Here is a 20,842-nt window from a genome sequence, read left to right as displayed (position 1 = left end):
CACTGCTGCGGTCACAGTCACTAGTTCTATTTCAGCGATCCCATATTTGCGAATCTCTGCCATAGATTATTCCTTTTTTTCCCTCGTCTGCATGCTTATATTTCATATCTCCTCCTTACCAGAAGAAAATTGATTGTCTAGGCTCACGTCTGGACAGGCAATCAACACTTGCTTCATGCTGATGTTTTACAAACCAAACTTTCAAGTTTATTTTTATGCCTCTCGTGCAGTTTAGCTGCGTTAAATCTTCCATCGGAGGAGAAAGTCATTACCAGTAGTCTTGTAGACTTCTCTGCCCTGGATACATTCCTTATGGGGGGGGGGGGGGGAAGACGATGCTGGAAGCCGGAGGAAAGAGGAGGAGGAGGGGTCTCTGATTAACTTCCCACTAAGTGCCCCTGCTCTCTGACCAAAATAAATATGGCTGCTGTCATTTTGTCAGCAACTGTCTTCAGAGAGCAATATTTGAAACACCCCATGATCCTGCTGGCTTTTATATGGAGAATCCATCGTCATACCACAGGCATGAGCCATAAACATGTGGAGGCCTTTCAAAGACCAAGGGGGTGGAGGGATGGAAGGAGGGGAGGTGGAAGAGGAGGGGTCAACAGAGCTCACTGGGGCTCCATACTCCACGTTATTGTCATCTGGTCTTTTCTAAGCAGGAAGAAAGAGGAGGGGGTGCGAGTGAGGTTTTTTTTTCACACTCTTTGGCCCAGTTGAGTTGTGGTTTTGCTGAACTGCCTTTTGTAGACTCGTGTAGACCCATTAGATACAGCCGTCCTCTTATTTGTTTGACTTGCTTTGCTGCAAAGTGCGCGTTGGTAGTAAAGTTATTCCAGTAAGTACAAGGTAGCAGATGTACATATTTTTCTAATACATTTTGACGTTGAATAGATTCCCATTTGGCAGCCAAAAGTCGAGATTTATACCCTCATATCTGCATAGTTTTATGAAACCGTGACCTAAATATTCAGGTCGAGAACCTGAATATCTTTGCACACATTGTTCAGAGTGGGACTAAGCCCAGAGAGAAGGAGCAAGCGAGTTGGTTGCGAGGCTTCCGTTGTCGTTTTCTGGCAGAGGAAATGAGGCATATGGGCCGACATCAACAACCCCATCAAAAACAGACGTACACAAACAAACAAAGTGGCAGCAAACTGGAGGAGGAGGAGGAGGTGGGAGAAGGATGAGGAGGAGGGGGCGATACTGTACAGAAGTGGAATGTTTTCATGTTCTCATGCCCCACAAACGGGAGCTATTTCCCCCCGCTGTGCAGTATATGGGCTGATATTACCCATGACACGGTCGGGGCCGTAAAGCAGACCTTCGATGAACGTTCCCCTTGATGGGCAGTTTGTGCTGTCACACCCTGTGATTTTTTACAGCAGTCGAGACATGGTCTGTGTCTTTACAGGGATGGATGGCAACAGCTTGTGATGAGATCTTTGAAGTAGGGCCCAACTCATATATGAGACTCTTATTGGTCTTTTATAAAATACAGTATCTTAGCCTGCCTTACCCGCTTGTTATATGACAGAGGTTTTCCCCTGACCACAGTAGATGATAATTTCCTTATTTTTATATCTGATGGCTGACCAGAGAAATCAATACAGGGTGAGGTGTTAAAGTATTTTACACAGCAGCTTCAGGGGTGGCAATCTGTAAAACCTGTAATGAAACCTGCTCACCCCGCTTAAAAAAATTTCATTAGTATGGATTTGGAGTGTGCAACGATTGTCCAAATGGAGTTTTAGTGGCTCTTCCATCCTGACAGGCGTAAAATTCTAGGAAAACATTGAATTTTATATTTTACCGGAGAGAGAACATTTTGTGATTTTAAAAACATGAAACTAAATATCATCTGTTTTCTGTTTCAGCCAAGTCCAAAAATATCAAACGCCTATATCAGTCTAACTGTTGTTTTGAAATAGGCCCCGGTATCAGGGTTTCTTACCTCGTATTTAGATAACCCATGCAGGTCAGAGTGAAATCTGTCTGATTGTGCTGCATCACGGCACCTCCACTCTCTGCCTGCCAGACCTCCAGTCCAACACTGCTTCCAGCTCTCCTGTGGACCGCAAATGCTTTCATCTCCATTTACACAACACCAGGCAGATGAGGATGCACGCACACGCGCACACACACACACACACACACACACACAGAGACACACACACAAACACACACAAACACACAAATTCAGCCAGAGTGTGAGAAACACGTAATAGACACTGACAAACAATAAAACAGACCTCACAGACAGAACAAGTCACCACATTATCTACTCTTTTCCTCAGCCCTGTTTCCATGCTCTTTTCCTGTATCACACTCAAATGACACTCTCTCGCTCGTGTATCACATATCACAGTGCGTGGCGGTCTGAGGAACAATGTGCATGCCACAGAGGAGGATGTGTTCGCGTGGCGCACATTGTTCGGAGCACTGCTGCGTGCATTGGAGTCCCCCCTTCTCCACTGCTCTGAAGAGAAAAGGAGGAAGGCGAGGAGCTGAACGGGGGAGCCTGCAAACATCTGGTGCACAGTTGCACTGGCTCAACCGCTAGAAGCCCCTCTCCTCTCCTCTGCTCTCCTCTCCTCTCCTCCTCCCCTCCTTCCCTCTGTTTCTCCATCTCTGGTGGGCGTCTTTATAGAGACATCACAGCTTTTAATTACAGCTGGTGATTCAGAGAGAGAGAGGCTGCGGCTTCTGACCCACTCATGTCCATGAGCGTGGACCCAGCATACAGACATGCAGACACAACAAAGCAACAAGTATAGGCCTGCTGGCCCTTGGCTTGTGTGTCTGGGTGTTTTTCTGTGTTGTGTTTGTGTGTGAGTGTGTGTGCGTGTGTGACCTAAGAGTGACAAATACAGGGAGATGCAGACTAAAAGCAGAGCCATTATAGTGGTAAGTAGAGGCCAGGCTGTAGAGCACTGTATTGCACTCCCATCATCACAAAAAAGCTGAACATGAAGGTGATGTCAGGGGTTAGCATTTTCAGCTTATAGGAGCAAATATGTTACCACAATCTAGTGACCTTAACATGTTTTTTGACTGCATTAAAAGCAAGCAATAACCAGCCTCCACAAAACCATTTATATGATAAACCACTTATGTATGAGTTGAAAGAAAGGTCACTGGTTCTGTACCAGTGACCCTAGGCATATTTATAAAATTCTGAATTAACGCTTAAACCTGCATGAATACATTTTTGACCACTAGGGGGCAGCGCACCAAGCTTTAAACACAGCACTAACATATTATTACCTTCTAATGTTGATATGGCTTCTAAGAAAGTCATATGGTATCATGTATTTGGCTAGCCTGGCTAACACCAGACCATGTCTCAATCTCATGAGATTGAGGTAGGGTCTGGCGAGGAGCCGTTCATTTCCTCGTATTTGAGGTGGGATCAACGAATGTCGATCAAATGCTTCTGTACGCTACTGGACAAACTTACAATCAATCATATCAACAATACACAATGATGTATTCAGAGCCTGAAGGGAGCAGCGTGTAGCACAAGTTTTTGTACTATTTTCAAAGTGAACTTGCCTTCCAATTTATTTAGAACACAATCTACTGCTGCTTCGAGCAGTTGCTGCACCTCCATGGCCGCCATGCTGGATGTAAACAGAGTCGCTCTACGGTCGTCATCGTCTTGAGCCCGCCTCCCCATTCTGTGATTGGTTCCCTATCTCAGGCGAAGATTTTGTCTTGCTGGCCATGCTAACTTTCTAAGCGAAGTAGAATGTAGCTTGAATGAGAGCATGGGTATACCCAGGCTAGTATTTGGCCACCTGGTGAATGTAAATTCAATATCACTCTCCATTTGGCAATGTTTTAGTAAGGGAAATCTGCCTCTCAATACTCCACTATGTTCACCAGTTAGTCACTAGCTTTGTTGGTAGTGGCGGTGGTTTATGAGAGTTTGTAGAGTTCTGTTCTCAGGCCAATCCCATTTTATCTGAATTTAATTTGATTTCAGCAGTTCCACTTGGAGTCTTAAAGTACTGGTCAGCTAGCTCAGTAGCAGGAGTTACACATGCACATCCAGAGTAATATGGTGAGAACATGAATGAGAGGTGCTGAGAATTATCAATTAAAACATAAAATCAATACCAATTTGCTTGCCAATAAAAGTGGAAGCGTCCATGTAGAAAATCTGAAACAACCAAGTAGAGAGCAGCATCAAATAGCAGCATCGTCCCACCTTAACTACTACAATACTCCCTATGTTGGTGTTATCCAGGCCTCCTTCTCACGCTTGCAGTTGGTCCAGAATCCCGCAGCTCGTCTTTTAACAGGAACAGGCAAGCAAGAGCACATTTCCCACTTAATGACCTCCCTTCATTGGCTCCCTGTACATTTCACGTTGATTTTAAGATTTTATTGTTTGTCTACAAATCATTAAATAGGCTAGCTCCAACATATCTCTCTGATCTTTTACAACCACACGTCCTATCATATTCACTAAGGTCCGCTGACCAGTTGCTTCTGGTTATCCCAACATCAAGGTTCACAGAGAAGATTGTGCCTTTGCAGTTGTAGCCCCCAAACTCTGGAACGAGCTACCTCTGCATGTTAGGCTGACCTCTACACTGCCTGTTTTTAAATCCCTTCTTATCTTTATTCCGTGGCTATTAACTCAGTATGAGATTTGGCTTTCTTTGTCTTTTTGTCTGTTAAACTGGTCTTTCTGTTTTATTGTGTTGTTTTATGGCTTTTTACTATTTTGATTGTACAGCACTTTGGTCAACTGCTGTTTTTAAATGTGCTTTATAAATACATTTGACTTGACTTGACTTTTTTACTCTTGCCACCATCTGTGTCTGGAAAGAACGGCGAGAGAGCCGTGAGACTCCGTAAAGTTGCAGGCCGTAAAAAACCAAAACAATGATCCAAAAGATGCCAGAAAAGTTTTCTGTAGAGCTGAGGGGAACTGCAGAATTCAGTGAGAATTCTCTGTGGCTTCATCACCTTTCACATTAGACATAGTAATTTGACTGTGTTTAAAGAGAAGAATAAATCCCAGACATCCTCTAAGGATAATTTTCCTGACTGCTACCGTATATGTACTGAGTGTGATGTTTCCGTAATTGTAGAAAGCTATATGTGCAATATACATTTCTCAATTTATCCATGGCATGTGTTCAATTTTGACAATTGCAGCTGCATGCATTGAACATAAAGACCAATATGGAGAACATTTGAATCACACAAAAAACACAGTAGATTAACATTAAATTATGTTCTTTGAATTAAATTTAAAGGTAAAAGGAATATTGCATTTTTTTTATAGGGAAGGTGACATCTTTATAATTTACAATGCAAATATTTGTATGTTATCAGTAATTTATGTAGTTGTAATAGTATTTGTATTTAATGCTTCTGCATGAAATGCATCATTGTGACCATTCTGGCATGTCAGAAATAACCTTTATATTGCCTGTTCAGCACATTTAATATGATGGCTCTCCAAGGAAAAACACTCGAGACATGATTTAGTGGTCAGTTTCAAGAAACTCAAGCTATTCCAGGTACCATATCAAATCCCTTCAAACATAAATGCTCCTTCCCGCTGGGTGGCAAAGTTCAGTATCGTGATCTCAACAGGCCTTGAGACAGTTCTTTCGGATTAGCGGGAGCTTAAGTCTCCCTTTGATTTGATTCCTTTCTCCTTCCCCTGCTGCATCTCTGACAGATGCTGCTGCCTTCTGGAGTACACAAAGCCCTCCTCGGTGAGGTGAGACCCTGAAATGACCGTTGAAATTGCACTGTAATCATACACATCTAAAACAACAAGAAAATGTCTGCCATATGCCTCAAAGCCCTCTGTTTGTGTTTTAGTGAGTCGAAGGGGGGATTATTGACAGGAGAGGGAGAGCTGTGCCTGGATAGAGGAGCTGAGCGGCGGTGACTCTTGTTGCCCATGTCTGTGATCAGATCTGTCAGAGCCACTCAGCTGTCTGTCTGCCTGGTGTTTGACAAGTGTTTGATGCAGCACAGGCCTTAGAGAGGATCAGGCCCTTCCTGAATTGGCTTTACCTCTCTCCCTGTGCAACAGGAGCTCTGCGAATACATCAAACACATACCCTCCCCCCACCCACCCTTTCTTCCGCTCAACTCTGTGAACTAATGAACTATTTTTATCAAAAAATATGTGCAATCTGTTGGATCATAAGATGAGACTGAACAACAGCGCCCTTCCAGAGTTAGTAGAACAATCACAGAAAAACAAAAAAGTGCCAGCCAGACATGATTCCCTCATCACTGGCCATTGCACGGGGATTGTGGCATGATCCTGATGGCCCCTGTCTCTGTTTTAGTATTTAAGCCTGTCTGACTTAGCTTGGCTCCCCGCTTGTTAGGCTCTGGTCCTGTTTTGGGACAGTTGTGCTCCATGTTCAAACATGTGAGGGATTTCCTCCTGGAGGTTCCTAGTAGAGAGAAGGGGGGATGAAAGGACTTACGCAGAAATGAGATGTAAGAGGGAATCATGCTGGACAATTTCCTCCTATATCCTCCTCCATTCCCTTACAGACCCACAGAGACCAGCAAGAAGGAGACTAGGTGGAATTAGAGAAGGAAGTGTGTGTTGTGCACGCACATGGACAAAAACACTTCATAACACCCATGCCCAAACACACATAGTTGTATGGATGCATGATGGAGATGGCAACCATGATCACCTTGTTCTGTCTTAATTTAGCCATAAAGTAATTGACTAATCTCTAACCCCCTCTCTGCTTGGTTACTGTTGCTATGATTGGCATGCTTTCCATTCTCACATGGAACATACAGTTTACATTGTTAGTGGTGGCAGATTTTCACTCAAAATCCTTCATTTTTTAAACTATGTGTCCCTGATTTCAGATAGAAATAAAACGTACATAACTAATGTTAATTGAAACGTAAGTCAACCTCTTAACCAGTTCATCATCCAAGTAGAAGACATGAAGGAACATATATTGTTCTTCTATTGCTGTGTAAAGACAGTCTCAGGTAATGTTGGCTGGTCTTGCTGGAGTATAACTACCCCAAATCCAGTAAAGAGCAGGTCTGTAACTCTGATAGCACATGAGATGGAAATACACAGTGCATATGCCAGTCATCATCCCATCTTTATTTTAACCTAACCTGTAATGTAAACCCCACAAACTAATGTAGTTAGTTAATTATACACCTTAGCCTTGGACATAACTTTCAGTTGCTACTGTAGGTAGTGAGCTAATTAACTGGACATGTGATTGCATTTAATGTTAGGGCAGATAAACATGTTGTTGTGTTTTTGGTTTTGGAAAAGCTAAAAAAAAAAAAAAAAAAGGCACCCTCCAAACTCTTCAAATGGCAAGCATCACCCATAACTAAGATTGAACAATTGCTCTTCTGTGGACGGGTTTAGCGAACAGTCAACTGTAGATACTTTTATATTTCTCTATGTGGGCACTCACATACCAAAGTATATCCTAATATGGACTGCAGGTTTTTACTATCTGGCTTACTGTGCAGTAGTAAACAGTGTGGACAAAGTGTTGGCAGAAACCCTCATCCATTCATCCCTCCTCTACCTTATAGGAGAGCCAAAAGTCCCCCCTACTCTTAGTGCACCTTATTGCGTGCCACCTCATGGCTGTGTTAACAATCATAGTACTCCTCTCCATGAAGTGGGGTGGGGTGCTGTAATGCAGGGAGATTGTTAGAGAAGACCTAGAGGCTCATTGCAGGGGGCTGAGCAAGGTAAATCCCCAAGACTGGGCCCTCTGTTGGGGGTTGACCTGAGTCCCAGATTCACAGTATGGCATACTCAACAGAACATGGAATTTCAAATTCACCTCCTCAAAAAAAGTGGTCCAAATATTTGTTTAATATAGCAGTGTGAAGAGGATAACCCCCCCCCCGCCCCCTTGCAAGATGTGCTTTTCCTGCCTTGATCCAGATTGGTGAGATCCTCTGGAGTGTGTTTCATTCTATTAGTCAAAGGATGCCAAACATGATTTGCTATTAAAAGAATAAGATAGAGTGTGTAAAAGTACTGAACAGCCAAGTCCAGTTTTATTAGCTTTAACTTCTTAATGCCACAGCAAAGATGATGAACTGTATTGAGCTACAGCAGCAAATGCTGGTACATCAGTGGAAAGATAGCAAACTGTAGATGACAGTTATATCAGATGAGCTTTAGAGCAGCTTACTAACAAAGATTGGACAATGCAAATAAATCCATGCTGGATGTTGTGTCTATTTAAAATGATTAATTTCATCAACTGAATACAATACACTTATTGGAAAGAAAGATGAATGCATATCATAACTCTTCAAGACATTTCCTGCTTTGTATCACAGCATGTGGGGATTATAAGATGGATCAAAGCCTTTGCAGAGAACTCATCTTGATATAAGACATTAAAATGAAAGTGGAATGCAACAGCCTGCTCTGTATCTTTGAGCAAAGACAAACAGAGTTCACATCTGTAGTAGCTTTCAAGCTAGAATGATGAATTTGCTACTGTGTGTCCCCACAGGTTCCTGATCTTTAGATTCTGCGGTCACATCTTTACTACTCCCTCATACAGTATGCTGCAGCTATCTTCAGCTCACCCCGCCTCGCCCCCATGCACACAACAAATACATAAACAAACAGACCCACACCAGCGGCAAGCCTTCGGGAAGATTGGCACAGGCCCCCCTTTGATAAGTGCTGAGCTTTATATTTTTCTCATCAGAAATGAAACACAACATTAAGCCATTCATTAAAGTCAACTAAAGCTAATTATCCCTCATTTACCCAAGTGCCTGTGGGGCAGGAGAGCCCCATATACTTAAGCCCAGATGTGTCGATGAGTCAGTCGGGAGATAGCAAACCACAGAGGGGGCTGCTCACTTCTCTGAATCCTGCGGTTTCCAGGCACATCAGGCTCAGAAGGCCGGTCGTGATGCCTGTTCGCTGCCTGGCTGCTTACCCTCATGACACTGCTGGTTGTGTGAAACCACTGCAGTAGAGCAAGGTGCCATTTAGTGGAAAAAAGCTGATAATGATCAGTTATACGCCTTAATTCTAAACTGAAAAATGAAAAGTGAGCATCATACCTCACTATCTGGCACATTTTCGAAGTTTTGCAGAGGTTGAGTCACATAAACAGCAGGCTTCTATTTAAACTTTGACAACAATTACCTCTCACTGCTGCAGGGGGCAACAGTGCGCGTTCGGAGTTCTGCTTTCAAGTTACATGTCAAGTTGTCACATTTTGGCAGCTGCGAGTGGAAGTGGGAAAACCGTAACAGTTGGCAGGATGTCATAGCCCAGAAACCATATAACGTCATGTGATTTAACTCCTCAGACCTAATTTCTTTTTCTCAGTGTCTGGTACCCCCACCAGACATTTAGAAATAATGGCTGAACTGCTTTACCACTGGGATGAGAAAATCTATCCCATGTTGTGGAATTTTCTAAAGATGAAGCATCTGCTTGCAGCAGTTACGAAGAGAAGTGACACTTAGATTAATCAGTGTCTTTTGTAGGTGAATATGAAGCTCTGACTAGAAAATAATTTGGGCAAAAAGGGTAAAGCGGGGATAGAGTGCTATTCCCTGTTGAATTCTCGATTTGCAATTTAGGCTGAAAAGCCAGGTGTATTTTTCCATATAAATCTTGCCTAGTGCAGTTTTAAACTAATAAACCTTACATGGATTGGTAAGAAACCATCTGGTCCTGTGTGGGGCCCTTTTTAACTTCCCACAGTCAACAGAGTTATTGCTGCAGTAGTATGGTGATGCAGTAGTGAGACTGGTGACAGAAATTGTCCAGCATTTTATTTATTTATTTGAATTTAAATAGTTAAACATCTGTAAACATGGTCAGTTATCCCTTTTGTCTGTTGTTGAGAGCAACGGCATCTCCTATATATTAAGCTTGATGCTGTAAATTTGTTCCAGGGTTTAAAGTTTAAGAGGTTACAGGGATTATAAAAATGACTGTGTCTGTATGTTTCAGTGGTGTAGTGCAGAAAAACCAGAGAAGATCATCAACACATAATGAGACTTTCTTCAGCTCATATTTTTATATTAATACATCTAGCCTTTTATCACAAGTGTATGACAGTAATGTACTACTGTAATGTGATTACTTCTTCATTACTTATAGTGTAAGGGATTACAATTTGAAATTTAGTAAGTGTGCAACAGCTACTTATCACTTATTTTTGGGGTCAGCTTGTTTGCTATCTAAATGTGATTTTGATGAACGATTGACAACTCAGTATTCAGTGAAAAGACTGCTCCAATGCTGTATTATTTACATGTTCCTATAGCTGCCGGCTAGCCACAGCATTGGTTGACCTGCTTTTCACCTGGGTTCTGTTCAGAGTTGGTGTGTAACCTCATGGCTTTACTGAGAACAGGACATCTGCAGCGTTGAGTCACTGGGGTTAAGCTAGCTGTTGATAGTAGTACTAACAATGATAGGGTGGCTGCTTGATAAATCCGCAATGTCCTCTTTTGTACTCTGTGTGATTTGAGGTTTTGGAGGCTTAGGAACCTTTGACAGAGCTGCTAAATAGTCATGTAACAAGTAATGTAACCAATTACTTGTGTTGCTTAATAATTAGTAAAGTAATGTGTCAGTGAGTAATATCTAACGAGTTACTGATTTTTCAGTTAACCTATCCAACACTGATGTCACACAGATGTTTAGAGAGATTTAATGTGCGGTATTTTGAGGATTACAATTAAAGGGTTGCCAGCTTCCTGTATAATAATATAATGGTGCTCATTTTGCCCATAAGGATGGGTCTTACATTTGCACCTGGACAATGCTTGTTTTGTAATGTCCACATAGCTATAAGGTTTACAGCCCAGCATGTGAAACAATTACCAATTATTTTTTAGATAGCTACTCAACACATGAACAATTCCCCACAACCCTGGGACTCATAGGTCTGCACTCCAAATAATTTCTGTTTTGCAACCATCTATGTAAATATTTATTCAGATCCTCTATTCCCAGAAAAGAAAAGCAATATAATTACAGGATATACTGACACATTCTCAAATATCAATTGCCATGTCCTCTTGTCTGTACTCCTTTTTTCAAATTTTACTCAGTTTGTGGTGGTTCTGTGTCCTTGGATACTCTAGTTTTAACCTGCATGTGGTTACTCTCCACTTGAAAGGCTACCCTAACTCATTTAATGTCATTTTCACCACATTGTTGGTTTTCTGGAGGTTTATATTTGAAGTTTACCATAACATAATCACCTTTGCAGAGCAGTTCACTGGGTGCATTTACCATGCGCTTGCCATCGTCATGGAAATGGGATGCTGTATCATATTGGTCTGATGCATAAGGCATCGATTGGCTAAGCATGTCGCTTAACTATACTCCTACCAATGGTGTAGTTATGCTGCTTTCTGTGAATTATGGGAAACAGCCTAAAGTAGAAACCAAAAATTGCTTAATTGACATAAGTTGTAGAGAACACATGTCATTTATAATATTTCTCTAATATAGACTTGCACTGAATTGATTCTCAAAAAACTGACAGAACAAAGTGTGTTCTGTATCAGTTCAATACGGAACAAATCTTTTAGTTTCCAATTACAGGACAATTACGTATTTTACAGGACAGTTGGCAAACTTCACAGCAACATTACTGCATCAAAGTGCAGAAACTTGAGTAATCACACCCTATGTTTCCAACTTGGAAATATGGCCTAACGGATCATTCCATTGCATTTTCCCTAGTACAGATGGGAGAAATAATTCACAACTTTCCAATGTTTCTAAACCAAGGTGCAAGTGTCTAAGTGAAGGCATAGTGGAGAAAGTGTCTCTGGAATGTCAGAACTTTAGAGCTTTTTGGCAGTTGGCCTAATTTAACATCGGTCACGGACGATTTCTACTTGATAACCTACCTTTGAGCGCTCGAGCCTGAGGTGGTAACCATGCGGCACGAGGGAACAGTTAACATACTGTGAACTGCAGTAGAGCATCACTTTGAACTCTTGAGTAGACCGATGGAGAACTTTAATGCGCAAGAGCCATCATCTGTTCTGTTGCCCTTCCTGGACCAGTTGTGGCTGCTTCTTGCTGGTGTGATCAACTTTCTCCAGAGGGGGAAAAACAGGCTGTCTACACTGACCATCGGGTGTATTAATCACCGTGTCAGTCATGCATGTTTTGCCGGGACTTCTCCGCTTAGGGACGCTAATCTCCGAGTCGGGTTTTCGCTTTAGCTTATTGTCAGTGAAACGAAGCATCAAAGAGCGGAGCGGTGAGCTAACCTGCTTTTTTAATCTCCGTGCAGATCCTCCACCGGGTCATAGATGAGAAAATAATGACCGACCTAATCCCAACATTAGCTTTTTAAATTGGAATGCGTATGTTTTAAATCATTCTCGCCCAGCAGCGCGGTGATAGTAAGCAGAGCATGGGAGAAAGAGAACGACAGAATGAAAGAGTGAATGAAAGAGTGTGATCCGCAGTAACCTTGTTAGGGCTAAGTGACGCTGTGCAGAGAGCCTCTTGTCAGTTGGTTGGCAAGATGAGCTTCTTGTAAATGATTGTCCTCTCTGTCAAAAGGCTGATTTCTTTTTTCCTACATCTGACGTCTGTGCCTCTGCCACAATATTTCCCAGTAGTTTTCCTCTTAAATATTGTAGCCTTTTCACTCTGTCCAGGTCTGAATCTGTAACAAATTTCTGCCTTTTTTACACTTCAACATTATTTTCATCTGTATCATATTCTCCTCTGCCTTTCCATCAGCTATGGACTGAAGCGTAAATTTGCTTCAAATGTCAAATGAGCCCACTACAGCGTTTCCCTGTGCGCAGAAAACGGCACAAAGCACCATTAAAAGTTTTGGCCTAGCTTTGGCCTACGCCTTAATGAACTGTGGGTCACTTGAGGTCATACCACTGCGTCCCACCTATAAATCAAGTGAAAACTAAGTTCAGCAGCAGTATAGAGCAGTGTCAGCGTATGTAACCTTTTCCCAGACAGAGGAGTTGTCGGTGTGTGAGTAAAGAGAGCACTGGCTGGCTACAGATCCTTTCCCCTTCACAGCATTATAAATGTATGTGTGAGGAGGCCCTTAATGGCTGCTAATCCAATTTCTGCCACTGAAATCAAATCTCACTGGCGCCAGTAGTTCTCTCCTTCCCTCACAAATAATGGCCTCCGCTTTGGCCTGTTTGAAAAAGACGAGCCGCCAAAAATTCCGGCTTTACCTTCCTTAAGTCCCCCCGAATCTTCTTCAAAATTGTTTTGATTTTTTTTTTGTTTGTTTCATCCCCCCTCATCCACCCCCCTCCCTTCTGTCTCTGTCCTACAAAGGTTATTAATTGACCGTCTGCGTCAAGTGGAGGGACGGGGGGTAACAGGAGAGCAGGGGAGAGTTTTAAGCAGTACAGGATCCCATTTACCGTACGTCTTAATGCCTTCTCGAGGTCAGCCATCGATTTTCCTCAAACCGCAAGCAATGGAGATAAGATTAGGCCTTCGATTCCTGCACTGCCGCCGGAGCCGTTAGTGGATGAAATCACTTGGCCTGTGCTGAAAGTCGGTGCATTGCTCTTTTTTAGCAGGTCATGGCCTCTGTGATTATAGGGTATTCATATAAGATACCCCCACAGTAGCCTCAGGGCCGGTTCAGAGAGAAAAAGAAGGCTCTTTCCTTGAGTGGAGATTCTAAAAAAACTATGATTTGTGACAAAAAGGTAAATAAAGTCTTATTTCACTGGAATACGAAACTGTTGCATAATGCATACTTTCTCTCGTGTAAACTTATACATATTCTTGAGTTTGATCCCCTTTTCCAAAACAAAGATATTAGCTTTGACATAGATGAAGGGAGCTTTGGCTTTGGCTTCCTTTCCCCTGGATATGGATTTGACTGATTATCTTTCAGTGCATCAGTTGGACAAGTCGTCATATTGCCCATTCTGTGAGGAGATGTTATTCTGGAGCGCTGGGCCTTAATAATATGATACGTCCTATAGCGCTTAACTCGTAGTTGGATCTTCACCACGCAGTCGTCTCGATTATTGCTGAGCTCCTCAAATAGCATCGCAGGGACAAGGAGAGTGGAAGGGAGAAGGAGAATGATGTGGAGGAAAAAGAAAAAAATCAGCGGATCCCGACTGGCTTTCAGAGGTTATTGAGGAACGTCCACCACAGTGCGTGCGGAGAAGTTTAATATTTCGTTGCTCGCTGGTTTGGCAGCTGAAAAGATTGGAAATGACACTAAGTATTTCTCAAGCTCACATAGGTGATATAGAAGCTCGCAATCACTGACGCACAGACATAAAGGGCATGTATATCATTTACACACATAGACAGAATGAGAGAGACACACAAACACACACAGATGCATAAAAGAATTTCGCAAAGGTCATTTTTGACAGCAGTAAACAAACCATCCCACCGCAGGCCCTGCTTCTGATTCCGAAATACAAAACATTTTGATTTGCTCTTGAGTTTTTTTGTTTGTTTGTTTGATTTATTTTCATTTCAAACTCAAACAAAAAACGTCAAGCTTGGAGAGGAAGATTGTATCTGCGAAGCAAAACTAAACATTGGTAAAATTATGTTTTTTTTTGCTGGAGTGATAGTAAAATGCAGCCAGGACGGAAAGAAAAGTATAAAAAAAGGATTCTAATTTTCTGTTAAAAGCCATTCTCCTTTGATTTAATCCTTGCTGTGCCCGTTGCAGACGCATACAAAAAAAGACAAAAAACAAACAAAGACAGAAAATGATTTGAAACCTACTGTTCCTTCCAAGACAAAATTATCTTTACATGCTCTACGATTTATGAATTTGTTCTTGGTTTTGAAAGCAATTGAGATGACTTAATCATTTCTTTCCAGGCAAATTAAACTGTTTCCTCTGAACCCTGGTAATCAGCTTAAGTGATTACATCGGTCGTAAATATGAGATGATGAAAGCTCAGTGTTCAGTGCGTAGTGCCCTGAGGAAAGGCTAAATGGGAGTTCTTGGGCAGATATGATAGACCATCTCACTAGGATTGTATCAGATACTGGGGGAAGGGGGTTTATGTGGGGATTGGTTGCCCTCTAGCTGTCAACATTAAGAACTTTGGCTTATGAAATATGGTCCAAAATTGCTGTGGAGGTATGTTTATGAAGTGCCATCAGTTAGTTTAAGGAGTTAGGACTGAAATTTGAAATATTGTGCATGATGATACTGGTTAGAGATGTCACATTGGAAGTTTTCAACATCTACAGTTAATACAATTCAGAGATTATTATTTGAGGATGTGTGAATGTCTGTGATGAGTAAGGTTAGAGGTTCAGAATGGAAAGAGAATAACAGTAACACTGGATGTTGTGAGAAACCTACAGTATCTTTACAATATCCAGAATTTGGTGATTTATTGTGGTGCAATTTAAAAGCGATGACTGGAAAGCATCAGGATTGACTTTATGGAGTGCTGTAATGGCTCCTATGATTGTCTCTTTTTTTTTAAGGAGGAATGTTTTGAATATTCCATGTGTGTGTAGGATGATAATTTGACTTGGCCTTGACAGCTGTCATCAACTTGCTAGTCGCTACAGCCAAAGGCACAGCGAGGAACGAGAAGAAAGCCTTGGAAACAACCGTCTCTAGCTACATGAAGCAGTGAAGTTGAGAAAAAAGGGTTTTAAAGTTTTAGGGCTGGCTTGAAAAGTGCACAACTGACAAAAATGTTGTAATGCTTTCATTTTATGACATTTTAAGCTGACAACTGACAATGAAATGAGTCCTTTTCTGCATTTTTTTGTCCATTTTTACTGTTTGTTTAAGTCCATACCTCATTATATATCTCTGTTTTGGTGTCTGTCTTTCCACTTGCTATTTATATTTATACTGGATCCAATATGATGAATTACTTTAAAATTTAATACATTTAAATATGTGTGGTTTGAAGGTAGCTTAATCACACCAAATCCTATAAATCCCACTAAAGTCAAAATCTGAGATGACAGCTTCTGAAATCTGCTAAACTAGTTGCCTTTAGCAGGAGTGATGTTTTCTCCATCATTACTAACTGCTATTCAGTTGGGTGGAATAACCAAAGATAACAGTTCATAAAAAAAATAATGTTTTTTTCCTTTACAGATAACAGCTAGGTTAGGGAAAATGAATAAATATATTAATTTAGTTTTAGCAACGTCTGTCTGAGGCTATGGCAGTTTCTCAAGTCCATGGATTACTAAGCCAGAGTGTGGTCACTGCAGTCTAGTGTGGATTTTACCTCACTTTTGTAGTTGCAGCAAATGTGAATGTTCCTAGAAAACATACATTTCTGTGGTGTAATCTTTTAGGAAGACAGATGTCAAAAGGCCAGTTGGTATACATGTTAATGTTATAAATGAAGAAACAAAGGAAAAAAAGGAAAAAGGAACGGTTAGAAATGATGTGAGTGACCCCTGTTTAATCACAAAGCTTTAAATTGAGTTTCCTTACTAATGTAGGGTGATTAATCAGTGTACTTATGAGTTCTGTCTGCACTTCATACCCCATGAACAACAGCTCAGTCTGAATGTAAAGCTGCTGACTTTGTTTCTTTCCTGCAGTTAGTGTGTGTGTGTGTATGTCTGTGTGTATGTGTGTGTGTGTGTGTGTGTGTGTGTGTGTGCGCTCTGTTACAGAAAGCGTAAAACTCTTTGGATTACAGATCTCCTGCCCAGTCCTGAACTAGCCAGGAAAACTACTTTTTAACTTAACTCTCACATATTTATTTGTGTTTCAAGCAATTGCTGTAAATGCAGGCTTTTTCAGTTTAAATGCAGCCTTGCGTCCAAGGAATGGCCCACGAGGGCTTTGCCCGTTATAGAGAGAGTTTAATGCTGCACCAGGTTCTTTATTGCCGTCAAATGTAATTCATCTGAGTTGATTGCACTGAAAGGCGTGTTTATCAGGCACCTAGCAACACTGTTTTGAAGGAAAATTACCTCTTTAAATAGCAATTAGGAAAACTAACCTATAGGCCAAATGCCTTTTAGCCGCAGATTTGCTTTAACAAACATTATTGTACTGTAAGTCACGCAAAAAATGTAAAGTGGCATCAGTTAAGCAAGTGTACAAAGTCTTCTGGGAACATTTCATTCAATTGAAAGGCATGAGATTCTGATGGAAGAGATGTGAAAGCTGCTTTGAACGGGTGATTTTAACTGCGAGCTGTGTCCGAGAAACTTTATTGCCATGGCTCAGATTGGAAATGTGACTCAAAATAACGAGATTAAATTAATTACAGGAAATAGCTCTGAGGTGGTTTGATGTTTGCATGCATCTGTATTATTCATTGAGAGACCCTATTAGCAGAGCAATATCTTGCTCTCTCATGCATGTCGGCTTAAACGAGTGAATATTTTCAAATCTACCTCACAGTGTAGCCCTGAGAACTGGCAATGGGTGTGTTTTAGCGGGTGCTTAAAAGGCCAAATGTCAGCACATATGAGAAGGTAATTAGAGATAAGGACATTTTACACACTGTTACCTATTTTTCGTGAGAGAAACGGCTCGAACAAGTGCAAGTAATAAGTCCCAGAGTCGGGCAGCGAAAGCCTGCGTTTCAAGACTTGTTTTTCTGTACAGCTTTCCTGTTCTTCCCCCCTCAGCGAACCATAGCGTGGCTTGTTTTTGTGTTCTAGATCAGGATCCAGATAGCGTCTCATCATCCAAGCCTTACTCCACTTTTCCCCCCATTAGATTTTCTTTTCCCTTAAATTCCCTCACACTCACTCCTCCTCGCACACATCTCGCACACACACCTCGTTATCTTATTTGTGGCCTTGGCAGCCAGATTGTTGCCTTGCGGTTCAGTAGCCAGAGTTTTCTCTGTCACAGGGAGCCGTGGGTGCAGAACCTCCACCACACAAGCTTCCACAAGAGCAGGAAGTCAGTTCCCAGCATGCCTTGCCTGTCCTAGTGAAACCTGGGATGGATTAACCTTGGGCTGGGGGACCTTTCCAACTTGGAAAGATAGTTATGCAACGTCCCAAACTTATCTCCTGTCTCTTTTCCAGTGACAGGGAAAAGTGTTGGTGTGAACAGACGTTTGTTTAAAAATTGAGGTTGAGTCCTGAGTTTAGGAGAGATCTGATATGCTATGTTCCCTCGTATAAGGTTCATTTCTTTATGTAGTGCAGCATGTGTTATTGGCAAAGGGAGTTTGTATGAGATCTAACAAATAACAATGCTTTCTGAATCCATGCATCAATTTTAAAAGCACACTTGTGATCCACAAAGCATTTTCGGCTTCTTCTTTCATCACCTTTTCTCCAAATGTCACTAACCCTAACCCTAACCCTAACCCTTGGACAGTGCTGTGTTCAAATCCAAGTTCAGGACTAAGTTAAGTCAATGGGTCCTGTACCATAAAATAAGCAGGTCGAGCTCACATAATACATTGCTCAACAGTCTGCTTAGTGAGCCTTTGGTTATGCTTTTACAAATTCATCATTTATCTGTTGCCCAGAAAGCAGTCATGTCCACTTATCATCATCTCATTAGTGATCAATTAGAGGTACAAATTTAACTCAGTGTCGAAACATTGTCCCAATTTCTGAGTCTGATCAATATTCAAGTGCGAGGTCAGTCACAAGTACTACAGCATGGCTTCCAGTGCAATAAAAGCAAATATGCTTAGTACAGCAATACAGTGTTGCCAACAATCTCTTTATAGTGTAGTAAGTCCAGGTCAACGAGGTTATGTGACTCCAATGTTTTTTTCTGTGTGGAACTGCATCGATCTTTTCACAAACAAAAAAAATAAATAAGTTTTGACATTTTGGTCAGTTTCCCATAGCGATTTAGCTAACGGAGTAGAACACATTTTGTCAAATACGCAAGAAAAACAAGTTTGGGGGATAGCATGCAGCACCCGATTGACCAACTATGGCGCCTCCTGGGGAACAGAAAGCTGGGGTGTCCATGTTGAACCCCACACCCCCACCCCACCCCCCACTCACACGCATGAACATTTACCCAAACTCATTTTGCCCAAAACCAACGAGTATCTCTCAACTGAAAACCTGCCAGATTTTTACTGTGAGTTATTTGGTTTGCAATTATTAGATTATACATTAATTTGTAGCCTGTAAGCATTATATCAACTCAAATATTAAAAAGACAGGGCCTCTCAAGATTAGTGGTGCATATTACCAAACAAATTTGCAGTTAATTCAATTACTACAAAGTAATTGCCAAACAGACAACCTTCAAGGCCCCTGAGGGTCTCGGGGCCTCAGGGAAGTTGCCTGCTTTGCCAAGCTGGTGATTCAGCTTTAATCACACGTCTGCTGAGAGGTCTTCATGTATCATTTGCCAGGGAAAAAGACCACATTTCATTGAGCAGGAAGACTTTGACGTGAGGTTCTCTCCAGCTCTGAAATGCAGGATGGCCGTTACTTGGAAAAATCTTAACAATTGAGGGAAGAGCTGATTAAAGGGATAACAATTTCTCTCTTTTTCTCTCTTTTTTGCCAGGTGGCTCAGGGAAGCACCGACCCAAAGAACCAAAGAAGAAGAACAAGCAGAGGCTGCGGTTTCGGGCCCAGAATCAGCACAGCGACCACTTGGCATCTGCGCGCTCCAGCCAGTGAGGACTGAAACCACGGACTACCCATAGAACAAAGAACCAACGCAAAGCTGCTAGCTGCTGCACCCAAACTCTGACCAACGACTATCATGAACCCCACCACCTCCCCTGCCTCCCCGCCCTCCCCCCACCCACCCCCAACTTCACCCCACTGCCCACCAGGACACCGCCATGACTCACAAATCCGTCACTACAAAAATATATGTCTAATGTACAAATATCGGTATCAACACACCAAACACATGCTTCATGCCTCCACCTCCCGCTGCCACCCACCCCCCCACCCCTCCCCCCTTCTCCCCTGCCCCCCCGCGCTGCAGTGACCAGCCAGGTGACTCTGTACCCCCACAGCCCCACCCCTTGCCTTGTGGACCTTTACAGTTGACATTACTGAACTCATTTCCCGTCATTAACAATGTCATTAACCGTCCAGGGTGATGGAAGACAGAGGGGCAACCAGAGACTGTGTGGAGGCGGGAAAGACGGCTAGAGGGAAGTTGACAGGAGAGGTAGTGAGGGCAAGCTAAACTACTTGGGGAGGAGGAGAGAGGAGGGGAGGGGGAGAAGGATAAAAGAAGATGGAGGATGACGAGGCAAAGAGATTTGGCTGAAGCAAATGATGCTGATGGACAAGAAAATGGCATCTTGAACTGAAAGAGACTGTTTTTTGTTCCTATATTTATGTCAAAGCTACCCTCACCATCCCTCTAAATGGAGACGCAGTGTTCCCATGTGTGGCCTTTATGTTATGTACATTTTTGAGAGTAATATTAAAGAAATTACCATGCATAGTTGCAAAGTATTTTATTCTCAGCACAAACTGTTTACGTTCAGACCGCTTTATGCTCTAACTGTATAGTGTGGATAAAAAAAAAAAGAAATTTAGTTGTTCGACTAGCATGGCAACAGATTCATGTGTACATAGTTTATCTAATTATGAAAGCTTATTACTGTATTTTCAGTATTGACTCGTTCACCGTTCTAAATGTTTTAGAGATAAAAAGGTTGTAATACCAAGCTACAGATTAAAATGATTAAAAACAAATAATAAACATAGCCGCCACATAGCTATTTCATTTATATGGTATATATTTGATTTATTTATTAATTCTATTTTGTACTTTTTTTTTTGTTCAGTGAGAATTTTTGCCTCATACTCTTATATGCTGAAATATTCTTTGAGTTCCTTATAACAGTGCGTATCTTTAACATGTGGAAAAAGGTTTTTGTCTGATGTCAC

The 20,842-nt window shown here is 41.8% G+C and overlaps 1 protein-coding gene across 2 annotated transcripts in view; it reads left to right on the top strand.

Annotated features, from left to right (window-relative positions):
* rspo2 (R-spondin 2) overlaps positions 1-19,606 on the top strand; it is a 59,943-nt gene extending 40,337 nt beyond the window's left edge. The window contains exons 5-6 of one of the 2 annotated variants that reach the window (XM_053327227.1): positions 1,935-1,940; positions 19,500-19,606. In XM_053327227.1, coding sequence (XP_053183202.1) covers positions 1,935-1,940; positions 19,500-19,606 — 113 coding nt within the window. Of the gene's footprint in view, positions 1-1,934; positions 1,941-19,490 lie in introns of both variants that reach the window. The other variant, XM_053327228.1, reaches the window with a different exon arrangement.
* The last annotated feature ends 1,236 nt before the right edge of the window (positions 19,607-20,842 follow it).

Source organism: Scomber japonicus, chromosome 10 (assembly GCF_027409825.1).
Source record: "Scomber japonicus isolate fScoJap1 chromosome 10, fScoJap1.pri, whole genome shotgun sequence".
In the NCBI taxonomy this organism is placed as follows: domain Eukaryota; kingdom Metazoa; phylum Chordata; class Actinopteri; order Scombriformes; family Scombridae; genus Scomber; species Scomber japonicus.
The sequence above is the reverse complement of the archived record's forward strand: the minus strand, read 5'-3'. Positions and strand labels throughout refer to the sequence as shown.